This window comes from Saccostrea echinata, unplaced genomic scaffold, assembly GCF_033153115.1.
Source record: "Saccostrea echinata isolate AGI-Se365-2 ecotype Australia unplaced genomic scaffold, CSIRO_AGI_Sech_v1 ptg000001l, whole genome shotgun sequence".
Lineage (NCBI taxonomy): Eukaryota > Metazoa > Mollusca > Bivalvia > Ostreida > Ostreidae > Saccostrea > Saccostrea echinata.
Genome location: NW_026889750.1, coordinates 32,024,810 through 32,047,917, shown reverse-complemented (window position 1 = coordinate 32,047,917; position 23,108 = coordinate 32,024,810). Strand labels below are relative to the sequence as shown.

The window sequence follows — 23,108 nt, the reverse complement described above, 5'->3', positions numbered from 1 at the left end:
TATCCCTTACATTCTTTTTTATAACTTTAATCCTCTATTGTGGCCCCACCCAACCCCCAGGGGTCATAATTTGAACAAACCTGAATCTACACTACATGAGGATACTTCTATATTAATATGAGTAATCATAGCTTTGCTGTTCTTGAGAAGAAAATTTTTCAAGATTTTTTTCCTATACAGTACTCCCCCATTATAATTCCCCCCTCCCCTGTTATAATGCCACCCCCGCCTACTGCCAAAAAAGTTCCAAGTCCCAATTTCCTCGCTATATAAAACCCTGTTTTATCGCCATCCTCCACCTATTGTATTTCAGGTACAAATCCGACAATTACAGTTATTATCACCCCCGATAATTACCACCAGTAAGTAGACTTTTTGGGTTGGTTTTTGACTATCAGATCGGCAGGTCCACGTTTTTGAAATGACAAAAAATAATGTCAGAATAAGTGTATGTTTAAAAAGATAACAAAAGGGATGCATGAATAGACAATTAAACTACATTTTATACACTGAATTGACATACAAGATTACAAGTTTAAGTTGTGTACTTCACAAGTAAGTATCAATTTCACAGGTGTTATGTGCAATGGAGTGTAGCTTATCTCTTTTGGTTTTCTGGGGTTTTACAAAGAATCCAAGTTTCTTAGGTTTGAAAAACTTAATACCAGGTTCACATAGATTTGAATACACAGATGCTAGACATAGACTTGAAGTTTGGATAAGTGATTCAATATTAAGTCTAAGGACATTGCATCAGAAAATAACAGACATTTTATAATGATTAAACACTAAAATTAAAAAAAAATCAACAATGAACAAATATTTTTAAAATTAAATGTTAGCAAAAATATTTAAGATTTAATAACAATGAAGGGCAATTTCTTCTGTTTTCAAGTACCTAATTGCAGTCCCCCATTTTAATACCAACCCCGTTAAAATGCCAAAATTGTTGAGGTACAAATGTTGGCGGTAAAACAGGGAACACTGTATATTCCTATGTAAAACTTTGATCCCCCATTGAGGCCCCATCATACACCCTGGGTCATGATTTGAACAAATTTGAATCTACTCTAAGTGAGGATGCTTCCATATAAATATGACTAAACATGGCTTTGCTGTTCATGAGAAGATTTTCAAAGATTTTTCCTATGTATTCCTAGGTAAAACTTTGATCCCCCATTGTGGCCCCACCCTTCCCCCAGGGGTCATGATTTGAAGAAATTTGAATCTACAATATGTAAAGAGGGTTTCACATAAGTTTAAAACTTTTTTGTCCCAGTGGTTCTTGAGAAGAAGGTTTTTAAAAGATGCAACCAAATTTTCACTATTTCTTAATTATCTCCCCTAGGAAAAGGGAATGGCCCTTCATTTGAACAAACTTGAATCATTTTCATTCAAAGATACTTTGTGCCAAGTTTGGTTGAAATTGGCCCAGTGGTTCTGGAGAAGAAGAAAAAAATGTGAAAAGTTTACAACAACAACGACAGACAACAGACAAATTTCGAACAGAAAAGCTCACTTCAACTCAAGTGAGCTAAAAAAGTAACGAGAAGCTGCAATTGATGAAACCATGGTTTCATCAAGAATACCCCACCAGGACAATGAGTTAGTGCATTCCAACCAAACAAGCTAATTGAGGGAATCTGTGTCCCCTGCTTTAGGAAAAAAGAAGGTGGTGGAAATGGAAAAATTTTGCAGATGGGGAAATTAAAAAAATCAACCTTGACTTTTCCTGACCTTGGGTCTTTGACCTTTTGACCTTAAAATCAATAGGAGTCTTTATTAAGTCATATTGACTAAAGGTATAATTTTTCAATGCAAAACCTCAAAGAAAACTAGAGTTATCACCAGGAAACCATTATATGCAAGATATGAATTTTCAACCTTGACCATTTACCTAAAAATTAAAAGTCTTCAAGTCACTGGGAGTTATGATATAAAATTTCATTGTAAAAGCTCAAGAAAAACTAAACATAGGTAATCAAAGATTACGAAGCTCACCTCGACGAATGTTATCTACATGTAAGGCAAATTTCACATCATATTTTTTTTCTAGTTAGGGTACATCCCAAGATCAATATCCATGCAAGTTTGATTTAATTATAGACCTGCTCAAAAAACTTTTGACCTGTTTAGTAATCAAGAAAATTTTGGTCAGTTCCAACATCCAAAGCAAGTCTGGAAGTTTTCATCCTTAGATGCACCATCTATGCAAGTTTAATCATAACAGGCCATAATATTATATAGCTACTCCAAAAAATTACCCTGGTCACTCATCTGGAAAATGTACGTCAGATTCAGAATCCAAGGCAAGTCTGGAAGTATCCATCCCTAGATACATCATCCATGCTGATTTGGTTAAAATATGGCTAAAATTCATTCATGTGGAAAATCTAGGTCAGATCCAGCATTCGAAGCAGGTTGGTTAGTGTACATCCCTAGATGCATCATCCATGAAAGTTTGGTCCAGGTAGGGCTTATAGTTACTTGGGAACAAGACTACTCCTAAATCTAAACCTGGTCTCACATGTGGAAAATCTAGGTCAGATCCAGCATCCGAAGCAAGTGTGGTAGTGTCCATCCCTGGATGCATCATCCATGCAAGTTTGGTCCGGGTAGGGCTTATATTTACTTTGGAATGGACCTGCTCCTAAAACTTTAACCTGGTCACTCATCTGGAAAATCTAGGTCAGATCCAGCATCCGAAGCAAGTGTGGTAGTGTCCATCCCTAGATGCATCATCCATGCAAGTTTGGTCAAGGTAGGGCTTATAGTTACTTGGGAATGGACCTGCTCCTAAAACTTTAACCTGGTCACTCATCTGGAAAATCTACATCAGATCCAGCATCCGAAGCAAGTGTGGTAGTGTCCATCCCTAGATGCATCCTCCATGCAAGTTTGGTCAAGGTAGGACTTATAGTTACTTGGGAATGGACCTGCTCCTAAAACTTTAACCTGGTCACTCATCTGGAAAATCTAGGTCAGATCCAGCATCCCAAAACAAGTGTGGTAGTGTCCATCCCTAGATGCATCATCCATGCAAGTTTGGTCAAGGTAGGGCTTATAGTTACTTGGGAATGGACCTGCTCCTAAAACTTTAACCTGGTCACTCATCTGGAAAATCTACATCAGATCCAGCATCCGAAGCAAGTGTGGTAGTGTCCATCCCTAGATGCATCATCCATGCAAGTTTGGTCAAGGTAGGGCTTATAGTTACTTGGGAATGGACCTGCTCCTAAAACTTTAACCTGGTCACTCATCTGGAAAATCTACATCAGATCCAGCATCCGAAGCAAGTGTGGTAGTGTCCATCCCTAGATGCATCATCCATGCAAGTTTGGTCAAGGTAGGGCTTATAGTTACTTGGGAATGGACCTGCTCCTAAAACTTTAACCTGGTCACTCATCTGGAAAATCTACATCAGATCCAGCATCCGAAGCAAGTGTGGTAGTGTCCATCCCTAGATGCATCATCCATGCAAGTTTGGTCCAGGTAGGGCTTATAGTTACTTGGGAATGGACCTGTTCCTAAAACTTTAACCTGGTCACTCATCTGGAAAATCTAGGTCAGATCCAGCATCCGAAGCAAGTGTGGTAGTGTCCATCCCTAGATGCATCATCCATGCAAGTTTGGTCCAAGTAGGGCTTATAGTTACTTGGGAATGGGACTTGCTCCTAAAACTTTAACCTGGGACACCGACGCTAACGCTGACGCCGGGGGTATAGCATAAGCTCATCTCGACTTCGTTGAGGTGAGCTAAAAATGGTCATCTTGAAAACCATTTTTTGCATTGTATGAATATCTGACTTTGGCCTTTGGATCTCAAAATCAATAGGGGTCTTTTTTCAGTCATTAGGGTTATGGTATAAGATCTCAATGAAAAAACTCAAAGAAAAGTGAAGTTATCTAGAAACCATTTTTTGTAAAATATGAATTTCTGGTCTTGACCTTTGACCTATTAACCTCAAATTCAATACACTGTAGTGGTCTTTTAGGCCATAGGGAGTTGATGTTAAATTTCATTGAAAAAAAATTCAAAGAAAACAAAGTTATCTAAAAACCATTTTTTGCCATGTATGAATTTCTGAACTTGACCTTAGAGCATTTGAACCCAGAATCAATATGTTCTTCTTTAGGCCTTAGGGAGTTGTGATGCAAGATTTCACTGCAAAACCTTCAAGGCTTTTTGAGATATTGCCTAGAATCTCAAAGGCTTTCTAAAAAATAGTCTGGAGATGAAAGTGTTACACACAGACAGAATGTATGAATTTCTGACCATGACCTTTTGACCTCAAAATCAATAGGCATATGCATCTTTGATAGGCCATAAAAAGTTGTCATATACAATTTCATTGTAAAAGCTTAAAGGCTTTAGAGATATCTTCCAGAAACAAAATTGTTACACAGACAAAATGTATGAGTTTCTGACCTTGACCTTTGGTCTTTAAATCAATAGAGGTCTTTGTTAGGCCATAGTGAGTTGTTATGTAAAATTTCATTGCAAAAGCTTAAACACTTTTTAAGATACATTCCAAAAAGTGTTACACACAGAGCCAAATCAATATCCCCCACTTTCACTGAAAGAGGGAGACAAAAATGAATGTAGATTTGCCAGAAGGGGCTCAATCTACTATAAACACCAGTAAGCTTACATGCACAGTTTTAAATGCTGGCAGTTTCACAATCACTGGATCTTGGTCTTTTCTCATGCTGTTCAATAACATCTGGTCAGGAACTTGTGGGTTTGTAACCATGGAAACCTGACAAACTGTCCAATCTAAATGAAATACATGGATAAGTTATTACCCGGTATGAACAAAAACTTACTTTGTTAACATTTTCTAGTATATTTAACTAAACAAATATGTAAGTACATGTATGTTTTTCATATAAAAATTAAGATCACATTCACCCCTTTATCCAGAAGATATTGCTAAATTGATAAATTTTTCACATAACCTATTTTGTATTCTGATCGCTTGTATTCTGACATCTTGTGACGTAAAATTAACAGATACATATGTATGCATTTGTAAAATGGAATATTGAATTAGAATTCAAAATACTTAAAATAATAATATTATTGAACTCTTGCTTTTATGACATCACAGAAGGATGGAAATACTTTTACAAATATTGGGAGATTTCCTTTCTTTATAAACAATTTAAAAATACAGTAATTCATCATGAACTCATGCAAAGGGCAATTACCCCTTAAAATTGGGTAATAACATGATAAAAAAAAAAAGGATCTCCCATGTTGTGTGATTTGATTTGATTTTTATCCAAGTTGTGCATTTTCTATCCCCTCACAATAGGCTAGGGGTTAGAGAAACACACAACTCACCAGTTCACAGTTTCTTTCCAGTTTTGTATAAGCTTTGACAATTTAACATTCTAATACTAGTTCTAAATAACATTTACCTTCTGGTAGATCTCCTAAAATCTTCTGAAGATCCTGAGCAGATTTATTAAACATCAGGTTTTTATAAATGGCATTTTTTATTTCTCCCTCCTGCACCCCACTCATTTCATTTGGATCAGAGTCAGAAGTTGTCTCCTTTTTACACTTTCTAGAAAATAGTTCAAGAAAGTTCTTCTAAGGTATTACATATAAGAGATAGATAAAATTTTATCTAATATGAGTGAGCTCACAAAATGATAACCCCCCAAACAATCAACAGTTTTTCTATCAGTGACCTTGAACTTGCCCAAATGACGTTGGATAAATGTCATGACATACCCATAGGTCAAAAGCAATCTTTGTGTCAAATACGAGCTTCCAATATTTCTTATATAAAGTTATGGCAAGGAAACAATTGGATAGAGAGTCAATGGACTAGTTGATTCCTATATACCCTCAAAATTTTGTTTGTTGGGGGGTTTGTTATAACTAAAGCTCTAAAAAGCAATCACACCAACTCATTCAACTGGAAACTAGTCTCTTACAATTTTAATTTTTTTTTTAATATTTCATGAAAGAAAATGAATTTGCATGAGTGACTCTGTTTAATAAATGACCATTTACATGACTATTTTTACTACCTGATTTTCCTACTGCAGTTAACTAGAGATTGATGTCTGAAGGTGACCACCATTCCCTCGGTTAGATAATAGGCCGCCTTCAGAGGACAGGTGTCTATATACTGGAGAGCCAGAAGGTTACAGATAGAGGTGTAAAGTCCAGTTGTGGGCAGGTGACGAGCTTGTTCAAATGCCACCTCCAGCATCCCTGTCAAATCCTCATCCCTTGGAGAATCAGCTGAAAATTTTTAAAAATGCCATTCACTTTCTAGGGTTTAAATTGTAGATTTAAGCACAATAATTACTTTCACTTCAATAAAAAATTGCAGGCATACAGGGTAATAAAGGCTCAAAACCAGTTTGTTAATAAAATGTTTTAGCAGTCCATGTCGAATGTGAAAAATTAATGACATGCCTTTCCTAGCATCCTTTGCAACTTTTCCTGGTGGAGCTGCCCTTCTCATTCTCTCCATGGTGAGCTGCATGTTCACTCTAGTGGTGGATCTAGGAATCTCTGTGTTGTCTTCACCTAATGATTGTTCCATCCTCTCCGTGGTATCTTGTTTGGAGGATTTTGTGACCCTTTTGCCCTGGCCTCTTCCCATCTTTTTTTCATCCCCACCTCGTGGAATCTCAATGGAATCATCTAAGACTTGTGCTATAGAAAAACCCACAATTATCATTATTAAGAAGAAGAAGAAAACAATTAACAAAAAAATTGTTTTAAATAAGTACTATTCGCAATATACACAGTAATGTACCTTTTTCCAATTTTAACAGCATTTCTTCTAAACATTTATCATCTATAAGTTCAGGTTTGGAGATTTGTACATCTTGAGTCCAGGACTGGTCCTCATCTGATGGACTAGTCCCCTCATCTATGTCACAGTATCCTAAATGTCCAATCAGATCAACTGTCTCATCATTTATCTCAGCTACTGCACTTCGTACTTTTTCTGCAGGCTGCCTCTTAACTCTAGCATTAGTTCTCCTTGTAGTTTTCCTCACTGTCTTACTTTTCCCTGAATCAATTGGGTCACCTTCAACAAAATCATAAATATCATCCTTTGCCTGGCTGATTTCTCCACTATTAGATGAATCACTTTGGACTTGTGTTTTGGTAGCTTTTCTTCTACCCCTAGCTGATGTTTTAGCTGGTTCTACATCATTGGTTTTAGTTAATTCCCCATTTGCTGCAGTTTTCCCTCTTCTTGAAATGCTTTTCTTCTTAGGAAAATTTTCTTTGTCTTCCTGCACAACACAGTCCTGTTCTTTAGATTTTTTGTCTCTAGATGTGGAAGTTTCCAATGTGACATCAACCTGTGTTGATGATTTCTTGCCCTTGGATGCAGAAGAATCCCTCTGTGTTTTAGACACTCTAGATCTGTTGATGTATTTTGGTATTCTGGACTTAAGGTTGCTTTTACCAGTAGCTGGAGTAGAATTTGCTGATGAACAACTTCCTGGGTTACTTGGGGTCACAAAAGAATCACTGCTCTTACTGATAGGTAACTGAGAGCCAATTTCCTCCTCAGAATCAGAACTAAACACTAAGGCTTTCTTACTGCACACACTATATGGGGTTTTTAGTACAAATTCTGGAGTTGAAGAGACAGAGGTAACTGTAAGGTCTTCTGTCAAGCTTCCATTGGTGTTACCCTGCTTTCTGTCCCTTTTTGTAGTACTCTGGTTGAGTGATGTAGTAGTACTTTGTTTGAGTGATTTAGTAGTACTCTGGTTGAGTGATTTAGTAGTACTTTGGTTGACTGATTTAGTAGTACATTGGTTGACTGATTTAGTTGTACTTTGGTTGACTGATTTAGCACTGATCTTTTTTCTTCTGGTTCCTGCTGCAGACCTCTTTGTGATTTCTGCTTCACTCTTCACGACCTTTTCTGTTTCTATTGAAGCTTCACAAACATCATCTTTTGCTTGCTTCCTCTGAGTTGCCCCTCGCCGTTTACTTGTTTTTGTCCCTGCCTTTGATTGGTTCGTTTGTTCGCCTCTTACATCCTTAATCTCCAGCTTCTCAATATCCTCCACCAGCTCCTGGTGATCTTCCTTTGTAACAACTGACTGATTGCCCTCCACTGGTTTATTGGAAATCTTCAGTGGCGATATTTCCTCTGGAGTAATTGAGATCTCCATTGGGGCAACATCCTCAAGAATATCAATATCTCCCTCAATGGAATCCTTTTTACTTGTCAAACTCCTCATTAAATACATTTGTGCCTTAAAAACAGTGAATTTGTTTTGAATTAAATTAGCTACAAAGTCATTCACACACTGGTTTTGGAAGAGATCTTGAGCACTTTGTATAACACTCTCACACTTGTCCGTTTTTCCTACCAGAAGACTGGTTTCAGCTATCAAAGACAAGCACTCTACATAGATATCTTTTAGTTCAGAATCATCTTGAAAAACACACATCGGTAGCTCCTTTAGACCCTGTTTTACATTCCTGGGTTTTTGATTGATAAATGTCTCACACACATTGTTAATCTTATCCAAAATATCAAACTTAAGATTCTGCTGTACATAAACATTGAACTTGGCTGTGATAAGGGAGTAAGACAGAATGGCCAACTTAACAGTGTCATCTTCACAAAGGTCACAGGTCACATTGTCTATCAAATGCTGCCAGCATGGTGGGAATGAACAAAGAAATGTATCTTGGTCTTCCTCTTTCTTCACTTCATCAAAACCAAAACTCTCTATTCTCTTGACTCTTGTACATTTTGACCTTGAATCCTTTAAAGATGCATCAGCTGGTTCCTGGCAGGCATTAAACACTTGCCTTGTTTTTGTGAGACTTGAGGTGGCAGCTTCAAAATTTTCAGCAAGGACGTGGATCATTGAAAATTCAATCATGAACATTGAAGCCCTGTAGAATACATGTAAATGGATTGTAACCACATGTACATGTAATGCAGTGTTCAACATTTTTTATAAAATTTTGCAATAAACAATTTTTAGCAGTGTTTAACATTTTAATTTTGCAATAGACAATTTTTACATACCATTTTGGTAGCCCCATGAAGTGAGCGGTGGTCCATCCCTCTTTGATGTGAAACTTTGCAGATCTGGTATCCCCCACCAGTCGCTCCAGCTGACCGAGGTGATACAGAGATAGCAGGTACTCCTGTATCACATCAAACTTCTCTGTTGTGTTCATTCCTATAATACAACCTTAACACGTGACACATGGCTTTAGCATGCCATGATGTAATTATGCTTTAATGGCCAAATTTCAAGTCTCCATTTTGAGAAATTTAAAAGAAATGGACAAGGTTAGAATTTAGATACATATAGAAAATCAGACAGACAGACAAACCAATTGTGAAAGATTCAAATATGTGTATGTAAGATCTCCATAATTTACTCTTTAGCTTGCCATATTCTTAAACTAGTAGTTCAATACATTTATCAGTGACTTGATAATTTGTGACCCCTTACCCTTGGTATCAACTGTCCACTTTTCTTTGCCCAGAAGAAAGTAGATGACACTGACGTGGTACCTGTACGCCTCGATTGCATGGTCCAGACTATACTCCTCTGACAACTCCTCTAAGGACTGGTCAGTTGGTAGGGATGAAAATAACGACCAGTACCGTTTGACTATCCCATTAGCCAGGCACACATTTTTACTGAGACTGGGCTGTTCTTTTATTTTTTCATTGAGACTGTGAAGAAGTTCCAGACCTTTTTGGATCTATAAAGTCAATAAAACATATGGATCTATAAAGTCAATAAAACATATGGATCTATAAAGTCAATAAAACATATGGATCTATAAAGTCAATAAAACATATGGATCTATAAAGTCAATAAAACATTATCATTCAGGCTGATGTACCGGTCAGCTAATATTAACTTAATCTTCTAAAAGGATTTACAGGTACATGTATATGTGCATGCTTATTCTTGCCTTATTTCATTAAAACTCTGAAAGATAATTTGTTTTCACCAGTTAGAAATCATCTTTATTATCCAGTTTGTAATACACGTACAATATATAGAATTTAAACCTAACGTTTATAAAAGTACATGTAGAAGAGGGAGGGAAACAAAAGAATGTACTTTTGATATTTGCAGACTATTTTCAGTGTATATCATGTATATTAAAACAATTTTCATTTAAAAGTTAAAAGCTTGCCTGTTTTGTATGAAGATAGTGCATAACACTAGCCATGACTGTCTGTAGGTAACTGTCATCAAACGAGTTCTGTTGGTCAGGAATGGAAGGAAGGATTTGACTGGCGTGATGATGCATCCCATGCAGTCCATAAATGTGAGATAAACGACACTTAATTACATTACATGTTGTTTCATCCCCGAGTTTGTCACATACTTGTAAAGCAAGGAACAATACATGCTGCTCTTTTTCAGACTGTGGGGAAAAAAATTAATAAAAAATTATTTTGTAAGAAAAAATCATCTCAGCTTGCTAGCTTTAGTGACTGTAATATTTTTTACCTTAATCAAGTAATATTTTGACTAAAAGCATATTATGAAATTTTAACTTATTATTAACTGTAAATTTATAAGCTTTAATAGCACAGAGATGATCTAAACAAACCTGCTCTGAATCTGCATAACTTTGTAATTAATTTACAGTCTTAAAATGTATTCAAAAGGGATGGGGTAATTGAAAAAAGTAATTGTAATTGACTGTAATTAGTTACATTTTTTGAAGTAATTGGAAGTAATTTGTAATTGAACATTTTTTCAATTACTTGTAATTGTAATTTAATTAATTACACTGAAAAAATACCATGTAATTTCAATTACTTTTTCAATTACATTCAATTACTTTATATAATACATATTCATGATATATCGTCACCACTACCTCCCCATTTTACTGGTTTTTATTTTCTTGTTAAACATATCCTGAATCCTTCAATTATACAAAATCTTAGGTTAATGCTTACAAAAAAATAATTAAATGATTGGCTTGATAATAATAAACTAGTTTCTTTCTAATCATTATGTAAATTTTGAATTTTTTGATCAATGTTTATAAATATGAATTTTGAACCACCTATCTTAGGTCTATTCAGCTATGAAACACACATTTATTATATTTCAATCTTTGTTGTTTGATCAATAATAAAGAAAAAGAAGATGTGTGTCATTAATTAAGTTCTCTCTTGTTGGGAAGAGATAATTACCCTCCAGATCACAGCTTTAAATTGCAATAAAAACAAATCAACTCCTCTAAAGAGATATTCATTCCATGATTTAGAAGACAAAGCCAATGAAGATAATTATTTCAATTTAAAATACTCCGCTAGCTTTAGAAAAAAAAAAAAACTTTCAATTTGATAATTATTTTAACATCTAAACAGATTTTTATGAATGAATTTTCTATCTGTACAATTCTGATTTATGAAGTAAAATTGCTCAACATAAATAGCAATTTAGGATGTTCAGGTTACCTTCAAAGGAAATATTTAATTTGAGGGGTTACAGTTGCGACTCATTTCACTCTATTAAAATACTCACTTTTAATCAAATATCATAAGCCATGCAATTTGTGTACATGTAGGTTTTGTGTGGTGGAAACTGCATCAAACTGATCTCGGATAGTTCTTTAAGGAGATTCTTACTGTTTTGTTAATAAATGTTATAAATTAAACCAGAACGATACACAATGCCTATAGCATATTATTTCTTGTACTGTTTGTGCAGAGGCTGAGCTTATATACAAATAAATGATGTTCTGTATATTCATTGACAAGGATTATAAAAATTTTCAAAAAATTAAAAATGTAATTTGTAATTTAATTAATTACTTTTGCAAAGTAATTGTAATTTAATTAATTACATGTCTTAGAAAGCCTGTAATTTAATTGTAATTTAATTGAAGAAAAAGTAAAAGTAATTGTAATTTAATTAATTACTTTTTAAAGTAATTGACCCCATCCCTGGTATTCAACTACCTTTCTAGTGAGGCGTAGAATGGATGAGCACAACATGAGTGATCTAATACTGTTGACTGTGTGTACGCTCGGTGGGACTTTCTCCCATAATTCCATAGCATTGTCCAGGTGTCTGATGATTTCCATCTCCATGGAGAATGTACACATCATATCAAATTCAAATGCACTCCAGTTCTGTGGTTCATCCCCATTATCTACTATACTCTCTTCCATCTTGGTCATCTTCTGGGAACTTGTTATCAGCTATGGAGAAAAATATGCATAAAACTGATTTATCAGAATGATGCTTTTTGAATAAAACATTGAATATACATGTGAAATCTGGAAATCTATGGGCAAAAAGAGAAGTTTCTCCAATCTCACTCCAATACGTGTACATGTAGTTTAGATGTAAAAAAGGATTCAATTAGATGCATTTTGCTGTTATTTTGGTGGTAAGTAACTGACCTGTTTACAGATGTTTTCATGTTTGACAACAAAGGTCCATAGCTGTACATCAGCTAATATCAACATCTCATCTGGTGTGTTTATGCTCTCTAACAGCTGCTCTGCATCACTTAAGTACTCCTGTACTGGTCTATTGAAAACATATACATTGTATATGAAATTGTCATTTTATTGTATAAATTTTTAATGTTAAATTTGTTAGAATTGCTTTTTGTTTGCTTGTTTTATGTCCCTTGCAATTTTTTTCAGTCATATGAGACACTGGTTAGTTTAAAAAATTTTCATTCATGTAAAATTAACTAAATATAACTGAGGAGTTACCTGTCTTGCAGAGACCCTTTTTCAGTGAAACACAAGCAATACAGTATTTCTGTTAACACAGAGATGTGAGTAAAATATGCATAAAAATATAATGATACCCCTGAAAAAGAATTCCTGCATCAAATCAACACAGGTAAAACAAGAAGTCTGTGAGCCACTGTTCACTAATAATACCCCCGCCCTGATGTGAATACACAAGTTCAGTTATGGACACACACAGTGATAATCAGGAAATTGACATCAGATTCATACAAAAATGAATCCAACATATAGCATGCCTAAACAAAGAGTGTGTTAAAATTTCAAGCATATGCGATGGGTAGTTGCTGAAAAACTGCCACCAAAAATTTGTTATGTATGGTATGGACAGATGCATAGATAAATGGGAAGTTGACATCAGATTCGTACAAAAATGAATCACACTATATGGCATGCCTAAACAAAGGGTGTGCTAAAATTTCAAGCATCTTCTATTAGTTGCTGAGAAAACTGCGATCAAAATTTGTTATGTATGGTACGGACAGACGCATGGATAAACAGGAAGTTGACATCGGATTCATACAAAAATGAATCCCACCATATGGCATGCCTAAACAAAGGGTGTGCTATAATTTCAAGCATTTGCGATGAGCAGTTGCTGAGAAAACTGCGACCAAAATTTGTTATGTATGGTACGGACAGACGCACGGATCAACAGGAAGTTGACATTGGATAAGTACAAAAATGAATCCCACCATATGGCATGCCTATACAAAGACTGTGCTAAAATTTCAAGCATCTGCAATAAGTAGTTGCTGAGAAAACTGCAACCAAAATTTGTTACGGACAGACAGACAGACACACAGACGGACAGACAGACAGACAGACACACAAGGGTAAAACAGTATACCCCCCTCTCCTTCGGAGCGGGGGTATAAATATCAAAAATGAGCTTTGAAATTTTTTTAATGACCTCTCTTTAACAAAATGGGAAGGCCACATAATATAGTGTTATGTAGATATATTTACATGTACTTCAATTTGGCATTATCAAAAATGCTGCAGATGTAATTGAAAAGGTCAGCAAGGTCCATGTCATGGACTTAAAAGTTTGCAAAAGGTTCAAACAATTTGCAGAAGTCAGCTCTGGATACACAGGTGTCAGATGACAAATGCAAGATAGTGGATTTGGTAAAATGTGTAAATAAAACAACATTTATTTTTTTCTACTTTTGTTTTTTAAACATCAAATTAAGATGAAAAACCAGAATTCATTTTGACCCTCTATTTGACTCCTAAGATTTATTTCAAAGGGTCAAAATGACCCTTGGTTTTTAAAGTTAGCATAAACGGCAGTAACATCAGATAATAAATCTAAAGAAATATCTGTGTTGACTTGAACTTTGAGCAGAGTTTTCAAAAACTGCTGGTCCTGTCAGCAAGGCCAGTGAAAAATTTTCTGGACCGATAACTTAAAACCATTGGCCCAAATGACCATTTGAAAAAATTGGACGGGATGCAAATTTTAAAAGATAGAAACAGGATGTGTAGGATATCCTTAAAGACTCCGACCATAAGAAAAGAAAAGAAAATTGTGAGAGGGAATACTGCAAAAACAATAAAAGGCAGTGTTTTTTTTTTCCTTTCTGTACAAAATATGGTACATGTAACATGTCTGACATGTTCCGTTCAACAGAACCTTTAACTTTGTCAGACCAATCCTCTGACAGCAATTTAAAACTTGACAATTTTGTTTTGAGAAACAAAAGTCAAATCACAAAAATCTCTACCAAAGCACAATCTATTGAGATGACAGGAAACATGTTAAGTAAATGGAATTTACCCTGTCTTGAAGTTGATCTTTGAGATAGAATCTTTCATCGACGCTAAAAGATTTCCCTACCTTTCCTGTTTCTCTGTAAAGCGTTCCCAGACCAGTTTGGCAATCTCTAGCAGAGCCTCAGCTTTTTGAACAGCATGTTTGGCAGCTTGTTGTATTCTCCTCAAGAGAGATAACTCTGCCCCAGGGTACTTTTTACTACACAGAACAAAAGAATACTGGAGAAACCTTGATATACATGTATACCAGTACTTCTTTTTAATGACTGATTTTAAAAGAAATAAATGAAAACAAGGCATTTACAATGTTAATGTTGCAAAATGTCTTTAAGGTTCTCTTTACCTTGCTAATGACAAACATTTCAGCTCCATTTTTAAAATATTGTAAGCATCCACAGTTTCTGAAAATTCCTTCATATTGTCCACAAAGTACCTGTCAAATAAGATGAAATGACCCACAAACAAAAATAACTTTTGCTGAACAATTACTGATGTGTTGATATTTTTCCTTTTAAATATAACTAATATGGCAGCATCTTGATAACCCAGACTATTTTTTTAACACTTGAGACACTTGACTTCATAAATGGGGAATTCATATTACAAACTTATCTTCCTGCACATTTACAAAGAGGTTCCCAAACAATATTATGAGGGAGGTGAAGTGACCAGATTAAAGGTGTTGGACTTTATGATGTACCCCTATAGTGCCTTACATGTCAATGATCTGCACATTTTCCACTCTTAGTTGCTGTCTTTTGATTCGACACCAAAACTCTACTGCTGTCGCCAAATGCGAAGGTTGCAATTCTACACTTTTTGTTAATTTCTGCAATACAGCATCAATGTCACCGAGTTTCCAGTGTAGGTCTGCCAACATCTCATAGATCCCCAACAGATTTACCTAACAAAGGAAATTTAAAGTAATACAGGTCATACACGTATATGTAGGTCTGAAATGCTCAAGTACAATGCACAGTTTAAGATTTCTTTTTACTAATGGACTAGAAAGACACATGTTAATTTGCATTTAACCTGCATTATAGTTAGTTTTTTTGTTCTAAATGTACATGTATATGAAGTTCCTATAGATTTCATTTGGTTTGGTCAATATATCAAAATGCAGAATACTGATTAATTGTCATATGCCATTCAGCACTGTATATTTTAGGGACGGCAAAGGTATACAAAATTGCCAATCGGTTAACTGCGACCCGTTCTGACTGATTAACCGGTTAATTGTATCAAAATATATTTTTTCCTAACATATTTTTTGTTTAATCACAACACTATATTCATGTATATATTTCATTTCAGTTCCAAAAGGCAAGAAAAAATGAAGAAAACTATAAAGTGTGCTTAAGATATCAGAGACATTTAACTTTTAAGATCTGATGTCACAAGTTCATTTTGCATTGTTACCATAATAGTTACCTCCAAGTCAGCTATAAAAGAGAAGCGAAATCCCTAACTTGTAAACGTTCAGGTTTTTTTAAATCAAATTTTAAGGATATTGTGTTCTTCAACTATTTTTGACTAACCAATTATAGATTTTCTAACCAATTCCCATCTTTCCAACCGAGGTAACATACAACTGGCTACAGATTCCAATCTCTAGTATATTCATATAAAGTATAAATGAATATACATTTAATTAATTTGATAAAAACTGCATACTTCTTTGATGCGTTGTTCCTTGAGGTTCTCATCAGACTCTGCCCATTTGGTCAGCTGGTCACACTCTACACTGTAATAAAACAGGTCAAGTTCCTGGTGACCTAAACTGCAAGACACCTTGGCAAACTTGGACATTAAATAACCTGGAAAAATATGTAATACATCTGTACCTGATATTATATCTGAATGGTGTGCTGCTCATGCACAAACTTAATTTGGTTTGAAATAGTTATACATGATTTAATAAGTGCATTTTACTTAATTAAATTAACTTTTTTTTCACATCTGAAGTGATAAATTTTGCAATTTTCACCCCCCCCCCCCTTCCAAAAAAAAAAAAAAAAAAAAAAAAAAGCAATTTTCTGTTACCAACTTACCACATTGTCTCCTCTCTCTTAGTATGAAGTCAGCTGATGGAGGGGCATGTCTGGTTTGCTCTATCTGCTGGGTGTAGGCCTCGGTTAAGGGCTGTAGGGACTGCAGGACACAGGACACCCTACCAGAGTCTGTAATCCATTAAGATTGTGACTCAGTACATACATGTATAAAGTGCATATTTTGAACAATTTATAAATAAATGTTGATGATCACATTTTAATAGATTAAGAAAAAATGTTAAAATTTTCAAGAAAGATTGTTTTTTTTTCACAATTCTCCGACTCATAATAATCATACATACATTCAAGACTTTTAGGTAATTTAGTCATAAAAGTCAGGGACCACTTTGTGTAATTGTTCCTTGAGATTTCTAAATGACCCCATTCTATTTATAAATTTCTCCCCTTGGAAGAGGAATGTGCTTCTATTTGAGTCAATCTGAACTTTTCAATAAGGATACCCTGCATGGTGGCCGATGTCAGAAAATTTTAAAAATAAGCTCATTTAAATTTTTGCATACTTTTGAGCTTGGTGGCCACTTCACAGCAGCTTATTGCATAACAAATGTGTACCCATGTTTTGCACCACAAGTAACATTTTATAAACACCTCAGATGAACCCCACAAACTGTATTTATATGTACTCTTTGTGCTAGCGGCTTTTTGGTGCTATATCAAACATAACTACTAATAAATACTCTGTGCTACCTTTTTGATGATTGATCAGTGTAACACCAAGCTCGAGCACAGTTCTAATGATGATGATGAGCTTGGTGCTGATCATTCCTGCCAGCTTGTCATTCTTCTCCTTTGTGTCTTCTTCATACTGCAGCTTGTCTTCCTCCCGGCTTGTGATTAAGAACTGGGTGACCTTTTGTGTGTACTCCAATATTGCTTCCGTGAAACACTGGTCCTCTGAACTGACCATTGTCTGTTGTTTTAGGATTACTAATAGACATTCACATATTAACAAATACCATCCTGTATTAAGACTACTTATACTATCTTGTAGTAAATCTATAATCTTCCCTGAGAGACTCTGGATATCCTTTCGACTTGTTTTTGAATTTTTGTGGTTTATACTACATAACAATGTCAGGTGTAATGTTTCATACAAATTTTTCACTGCTTTACAAAAAGTTGCATTTGTAAATGTGGACAGAAATTTCTGCATGTTTTGGTGCACTGTCCCCAGGATGGAATGAAGTTGCTGAGTCACTATGACCTGATGTAAGTACTGGAACAAAGACAGAGAACTGCAGACTTCACTCTCGGTCACAACACACTTATCAGATCCCATGGTTTCAATATACTGTGCTATATCCAGAACAAACTTCACTGCTATGTGCTGCTCTGAAATGGCTGTTTTCATGTTTTTCTGCACTGATGATTTATCATACCTGAAATGATCCAACATACCAGGTGCATTGTAAAATGCTGAAAAATCATGTAGCGATAATCAGTGCAACTTATTTTCTTGTTCATAAAATGAAATTGATATTATGGATGTACTGCTTAGACTATTTTTATTGTAATTATTACATTGTTAAAAATCTTCAAAATCTGTATGATTGTTAACAAACCCTCTTTAACTAAAATCAAATTATTCTGATATTGGTAGGAATGATAACATATCTATTGTATTTGTACATGCTTTCATCACTTTATATTATAATTATTACAGTGACGATCAAAATAGCTGATAAGTACCATCACTGAGATATAGTATTCATCAAAGTAAATGTGATTTATCAAGTTTTTGTGCAGCATTTAAGAGATGTGTTAGTTTAGTTTACCTGTCTACAGCTAGAAGGAATTTGTCCACAGTTGGTGCCAAAGCTGTCCGTCTGAGTAGCAACATTTTGATAGCCATGTATCTCAGCTGCAACACAACATCAGGCTGCTGTGTTGCTTTGTCCTGCTCAAGTTTAATGGCAACATTCCACAATTTGCTGTAAATGTTTGTGATAATTGAGGCCGTGGCACCTGTTGAGTGGTCTGGTAAGGGGAGTAACTCATCATAAAGATACTGACAAGTCTTGTAGATTTCATTGGAACAGTCCTAAAGCACATAAAGCAAGAAACTAGTCAAATCTTGAATCATCTGTCACCAAGCAAAACACAGGCTAGACAAATTTGCTATGGGACTGTAGTTTATGTCATTGCAATATACAGTTAGGTTTAATGGCTTTTTACTGGTTGTACTTTGTAGGATCTTGTAAATTATGAAATACTTGTAAAATTAAATAGATAATTTAAATATTCATATTTATCATGATCAAATGTGAATTATTGTACGAGTGAAAAAAATATTGCAAAGTTACTTTGATTTCTGTTAATTTAGCAACGATATGATAGAGGACTTTTGGCAGTGTCAAAGGATCTGGCAACTTTAAGACATCACGGTTTTTGGTGTAGAAGTTATAACATATGTGGACAGCATTCAGTAGCATAGACCTGTGTAGACCACAGGTGGAAATGTGGGTCACAGATGCTTGTAAAACCTGCACTGTTACAAGTGTGTAGCGGGAAAGCTGGTCCTTAGTGCAGTCACTAGTCTTCTGAATTGGAGAGAGATATTCCTAAAATAAACAAACAACAATATGTTGGAGAAACCATAGTAAGCATTTGATTGATTAAATGCAGTTGAACCTCGGTATCTTGAACACGGATATCTTGAATACCATGGATATGTCGAAGTAATTTTGAGGTCCCAACTATTTATTCCTTAAGTATTTTAACCTGAATTATATCTCAAATCCTCGGTTATCTCAAAGTATTTTCTAAGTCCCTTCAAGTTCAAGATAGCGAGGTTTGACTGTAGTTATATCATGCTTTTCATATAATGAACCACATTTGACTACAAAATATTAAAGTTGGTAATCTTTGCAGTAATTCGAAGAAAACAAGAAGTCTGTGAGCCAATGCTCACTATGTGAGCCAATGCTCACTAATAATACCCCCCCTCTGATGTGAATACACAAGATCGGTTATGGACAAACACAGTGATAATCAGGAAATTGAAATCGGATTTGTAAAAACTGAATCCCAACATGTGGCATGCCTAAACAAAGATTGTGCTAAAATTTCAAGCCTCTGAGATGAGTAGTTGCTGAGAAAACTATGACCAAAATTTGTTAAGTATGGTACGGACAAACGCACGGATAAACAGGAAGTTGACATCGAATTTATTCCAAAAATGAATCCCATTATAAGGCATGCCTAAACAGAGACTGTGCTAAAATTTCAAGCATCTGCAATGAGTAGTTGCTGAAAAAACTACGACCAAAATTTGTTATGTATGGTACAGACAGACGCATGGATAAACAGGAAGTTGACATCGGATTTGTACAAAAATTAATCCCACCATATGGCATCCCTAAACAAAGATTGTGCAATAAATTTCAGGCCTCTGAGATGAGTAGTTGCTGAGAAAACTACGACCAAAGTTTGTTATGTGTGGTACGGACAGACGCACGGATAAACAGGAAGTTGACATCGGATAAGTACAAAAATGAATCCCACCATATGGCATGCCTAAACAAAGATTGTGCTAAAATTTCAAGCATCTTCGATAAGTAGTTGCTAAGAAAACTGCGACCAAAATTTGTTACGGACAGACAGACACACAGACAGACAGACACACAAGGGTAAAACAGTATACCCCCCTCTCCTTCGGAGCGGGGGTATAATTAGTAGTAAAAATGGACAAAAGAGTTTCATCAGATATATAAATAACAGATTCACAAATGTTCAAAATCTTGCAATTTCTCACATGTCCTTTTGTTTAATTCTTCAAATCTTGCACCATTAAAACACTTAAATCTTTAAAATGATCATGATAACACAGTATAATATTTCTATAAATTTTAAACAATTATTCTGAATATTTTATTTTGGTAAGATTCTTTTTTTTTTTATACAATAACGACATAGTCCGATACCAACAGGTGATCTCTTCTTTTACTCATCACCTGGCAAACTCGCCAAAATGTCGTATGTAATTAATATGTGCTAATCATTTGAATGGTTGCTGCACAGAGTTACAATGGCAAATCAACAAATCAAAGCTTACATTAAGTATGTATGTTTGGCAATGACAAAAATTTTTTCCGTAGTTAATGCAAACAAATCCACTCACTGGTGCATTTCACAGTTTGAGAAAGGTATTCCAATATTATTCCTGACTGTTTTTTTTTTTTTATACAGTGTTACCAGTGACTTGTACGACTTGTCTTTAATCGTTATAAAACAAAATTTGCACATTTTAAAGGGCATCACTATATTAGCATAAATAGCAAACTTAGAAGGGCATTTCAAAATTGAAGCTTTTTGTTTGGTTGCCTATAATCAAAGAATTTGCATATTCAAATACGATATTTCAGGAAGTTTGCCTACATATGATGAGTAAACATGGTAAAAGACGAGATAATTTGTGGGTATCAATGAATTATGATGCAATACCAAGGAGAAATCTGAAATAGCAAGCAACAGGGGACTGTGGTTGGCCATATCTCCAAGATTTCACCAATATTTTATCATTGACCTCTTTAATTTGCCTAGTTTGGTCTCGATAACCAATACACACCTGAAATTTTTTTTAAATTTTACCATTCATAACCATATAATATAATTAATTTATTTATGATACAAATACACAACCAATGACAAGTGCAACATGAAAAGAGAAAAATGTGACAGACTACACTGGGTTCTATCTCAGGTGGCTCAGTGGGTAGAGCACCTGACTGAAGATTCAAGGGGACAGGTTCAAATCTAGGTTTAGTTTGTTGCTTTTTTCTCCTCTCCTGTTACACTTGGTGCTGTGTCATGCCCTGGAGGTGGTGGATGAAAGATCTGCCAGGGAAGAGCTTGGGTTGGTTGTTCAGTGGGAAACGACCTTTAAGGAGGGAAGGATGTGGCGGTCAGATGGGTTTGATCACCTGTGGTCAGACAGCCATGGGGTAGAGCACCTGACTGTAGATTCAGGCCGCACGGGTTCAAATCCTGGTCTGATCCATCGCATTTTACCCCTCTCCTATTCCACAAATAATTTATAGGACCTTCACTTATTCTAGGAAATAATGTAAATGGTAGTCTTGCCAGTCTCTGCTATTTGTGTCTCTGGTTTCATAATCATGATCATAATGTGTGCACTCTCACTCCACTCCTTATTAATTTTTAAAAGTCACTCAAATGCCTTGATGTATCTTTTAACATTCATAAAGATTAAGGAATATCAGCTTTAGAAAAATTCAAGACCCCAAAGGGAATAACAATGAATATACAATGTTTCTAGAAATATTTTGATTCTCTGATCAGAGTTTTAGAAATAATAAAATATTCAATGGTCAATTGGACCAGTGATTTAGTGAAATTTCTTGGTCCACAAAAATATTAATTGGTCCATCAGCATATATATTGAGATACTAAAAAAATAAAATCAAAAACCTGAGAAATTCCAGTTAGACCTTAAAAAAATTATGTTTGTTTCCTGCAACATTCCCAAAAAATCAAGGGTCGTCAGGTCGGGATTTTTTTTTTTTTTTGCTAATGAATAATAGGGTCAAACATCCCCTTCTGATAATGAATTATAGGGTCATACATTCTCGGACTGAATTAACCAGGTGTGATATTTACAGTGGACACCCGACAAGCTGTCTTGCGCAGAAAACAAACTTGTAAATGTTGTGGGGGATATGCTTCATGTAACAATAATGATTACTCTTTATATTTAAGGTACATGTAAATGATCATTAGGTTGATTATGTTATATCTGAAATAAAGCTATGGTTAAAATTTTGTATAAATTGAATCAGCTGATTGAACAAACAGATTTGGCAGAAAAAAATCACCTAAGGTCTGATTTTCTTTTACCAGATTTATCAGGCCATGGCGCCGCAACTTTGTGAAAAACTAACTGTCCTAAAAGCACTTGGGTTATTTTATCATACACGCAGATTCAATTGTTTTGACAATATTAATCTCACAAATAAACTTAACATCCACAGGTCAAGAGGTTAAAGTTCCGGAAAGCCTTTAAGGTCAAGATTTTTTTTTACCGGTCGCTCGGACTGATTACATGAAGAAAATTACTGGACTTTTGAAATATTTACTGGTTTTGCCAGTGGGACTGGTGACTTTCAAAAACTCTGTCTAATGGGTGGTATGTTGTGGATAAAGTTCTGACTTTACTTCAAACTTACTAAGATGTGTATATAGATTTTAAAATTTTTTTTAAAATAATGGACAGTTATGATTTCTCCAACATTGAAAATGCCCGATCCAAGGAGTATTGACAAAATCTAATCAGATTCATGGTCAATCATGGACAAAAAAGCTGCAAAATGCATGCCTTGTTCCGTTTTTGCACATTGTTGTAACCCCTTTTCGAATCGTTAAAATAAGAAGTTACCTGTCCAGGAATATTTTAAGATTAATCTAGATTTTATTTTACCTTTATAGGAATAAATAATGTTTACATTGCTGAGACCATGTT

General features: G+C 35.1%; 1 protein-coding gene across 1 annotated transcript in view; it reads right to left on the bottom strand.

The window, feature by feature from the left end:
• Positions 1 to 23,108, bottom strand: part of LOC133189955 (uncharacterized) — a 37,913-nt gene that overhangs the window by 14,613 nt on the left and 192 nt on the right. Inside the window, exons 2-19 of the mRNA XM_061325405.1 lie at positions 18,934 to 19,191; positions 18,406 to 18,671; positions 17,318 to 18,009; positions 16,610 to 16,738; positions 16,233 to 16,375; positions 15,272 to 15,459; positions 14,899 to 14,988; positions 14,620 to 14,754; positions 12,417 to 12,546; positions 11,970 to 12,212; positions 10,181 to 10,414; positions 9,481 to 9,736; positions 9,045 to 9,201; positions 6,786 to 8,908; positions 6,440 to 6,682; positions 6,046 to 6,262; positions 5,425 to 5,573; positions 4,653 to 4,777 (exon numbers count right to left, since the gene is read on the bottom strand). Of these exons, the coding sequence (XP_061181389.1) occupies positions 4,653 to 4,777; positions 5,425 to 5,573; positions 6,046 to 6,262; positions 6,440 to 6,682; positions 6,786 to 8,908; positions 9,045 to 9,201; positions 9,481 to 9,736; positions 10,181 to 10,414; positions 11,970 to 12,212; positions 12,417 to 12,546; positions 14,620 to 14,754; positions 14,899 to 14,988; positions 15,272 to 15,459; positions 16,233 to 16,375; positions 16,610 to 16,738; positions 17,318 to 18,009; positions 18,406 to 18,671; positions 18,934 to 19,191 (5,778 nt within the window). The remainder of the gene's footprint in view (positions 1 to 4,652; positions 4,778 to 5,424; positions 5,574 to 6,045; positions 6,263 to 6,439; positions 6,683 to 6,785; positions 8,909 to 9,044; positions 9,202 to 9,480; positions 9,737 to 10,180; positions 10,415 to 11,969; positions 12,213 to 12,416; positions 12,547 to 14,619; positions 14,755 to 14,898; positions 14,989 to 15,271; positions 15,460 to 16,232; positions 16,376 to 16,609; positions 16,739 to 17,317; positions 18,010 to 18,405; positions 18,672 to 18,933; positions 19,192 to 23,108) is intronic.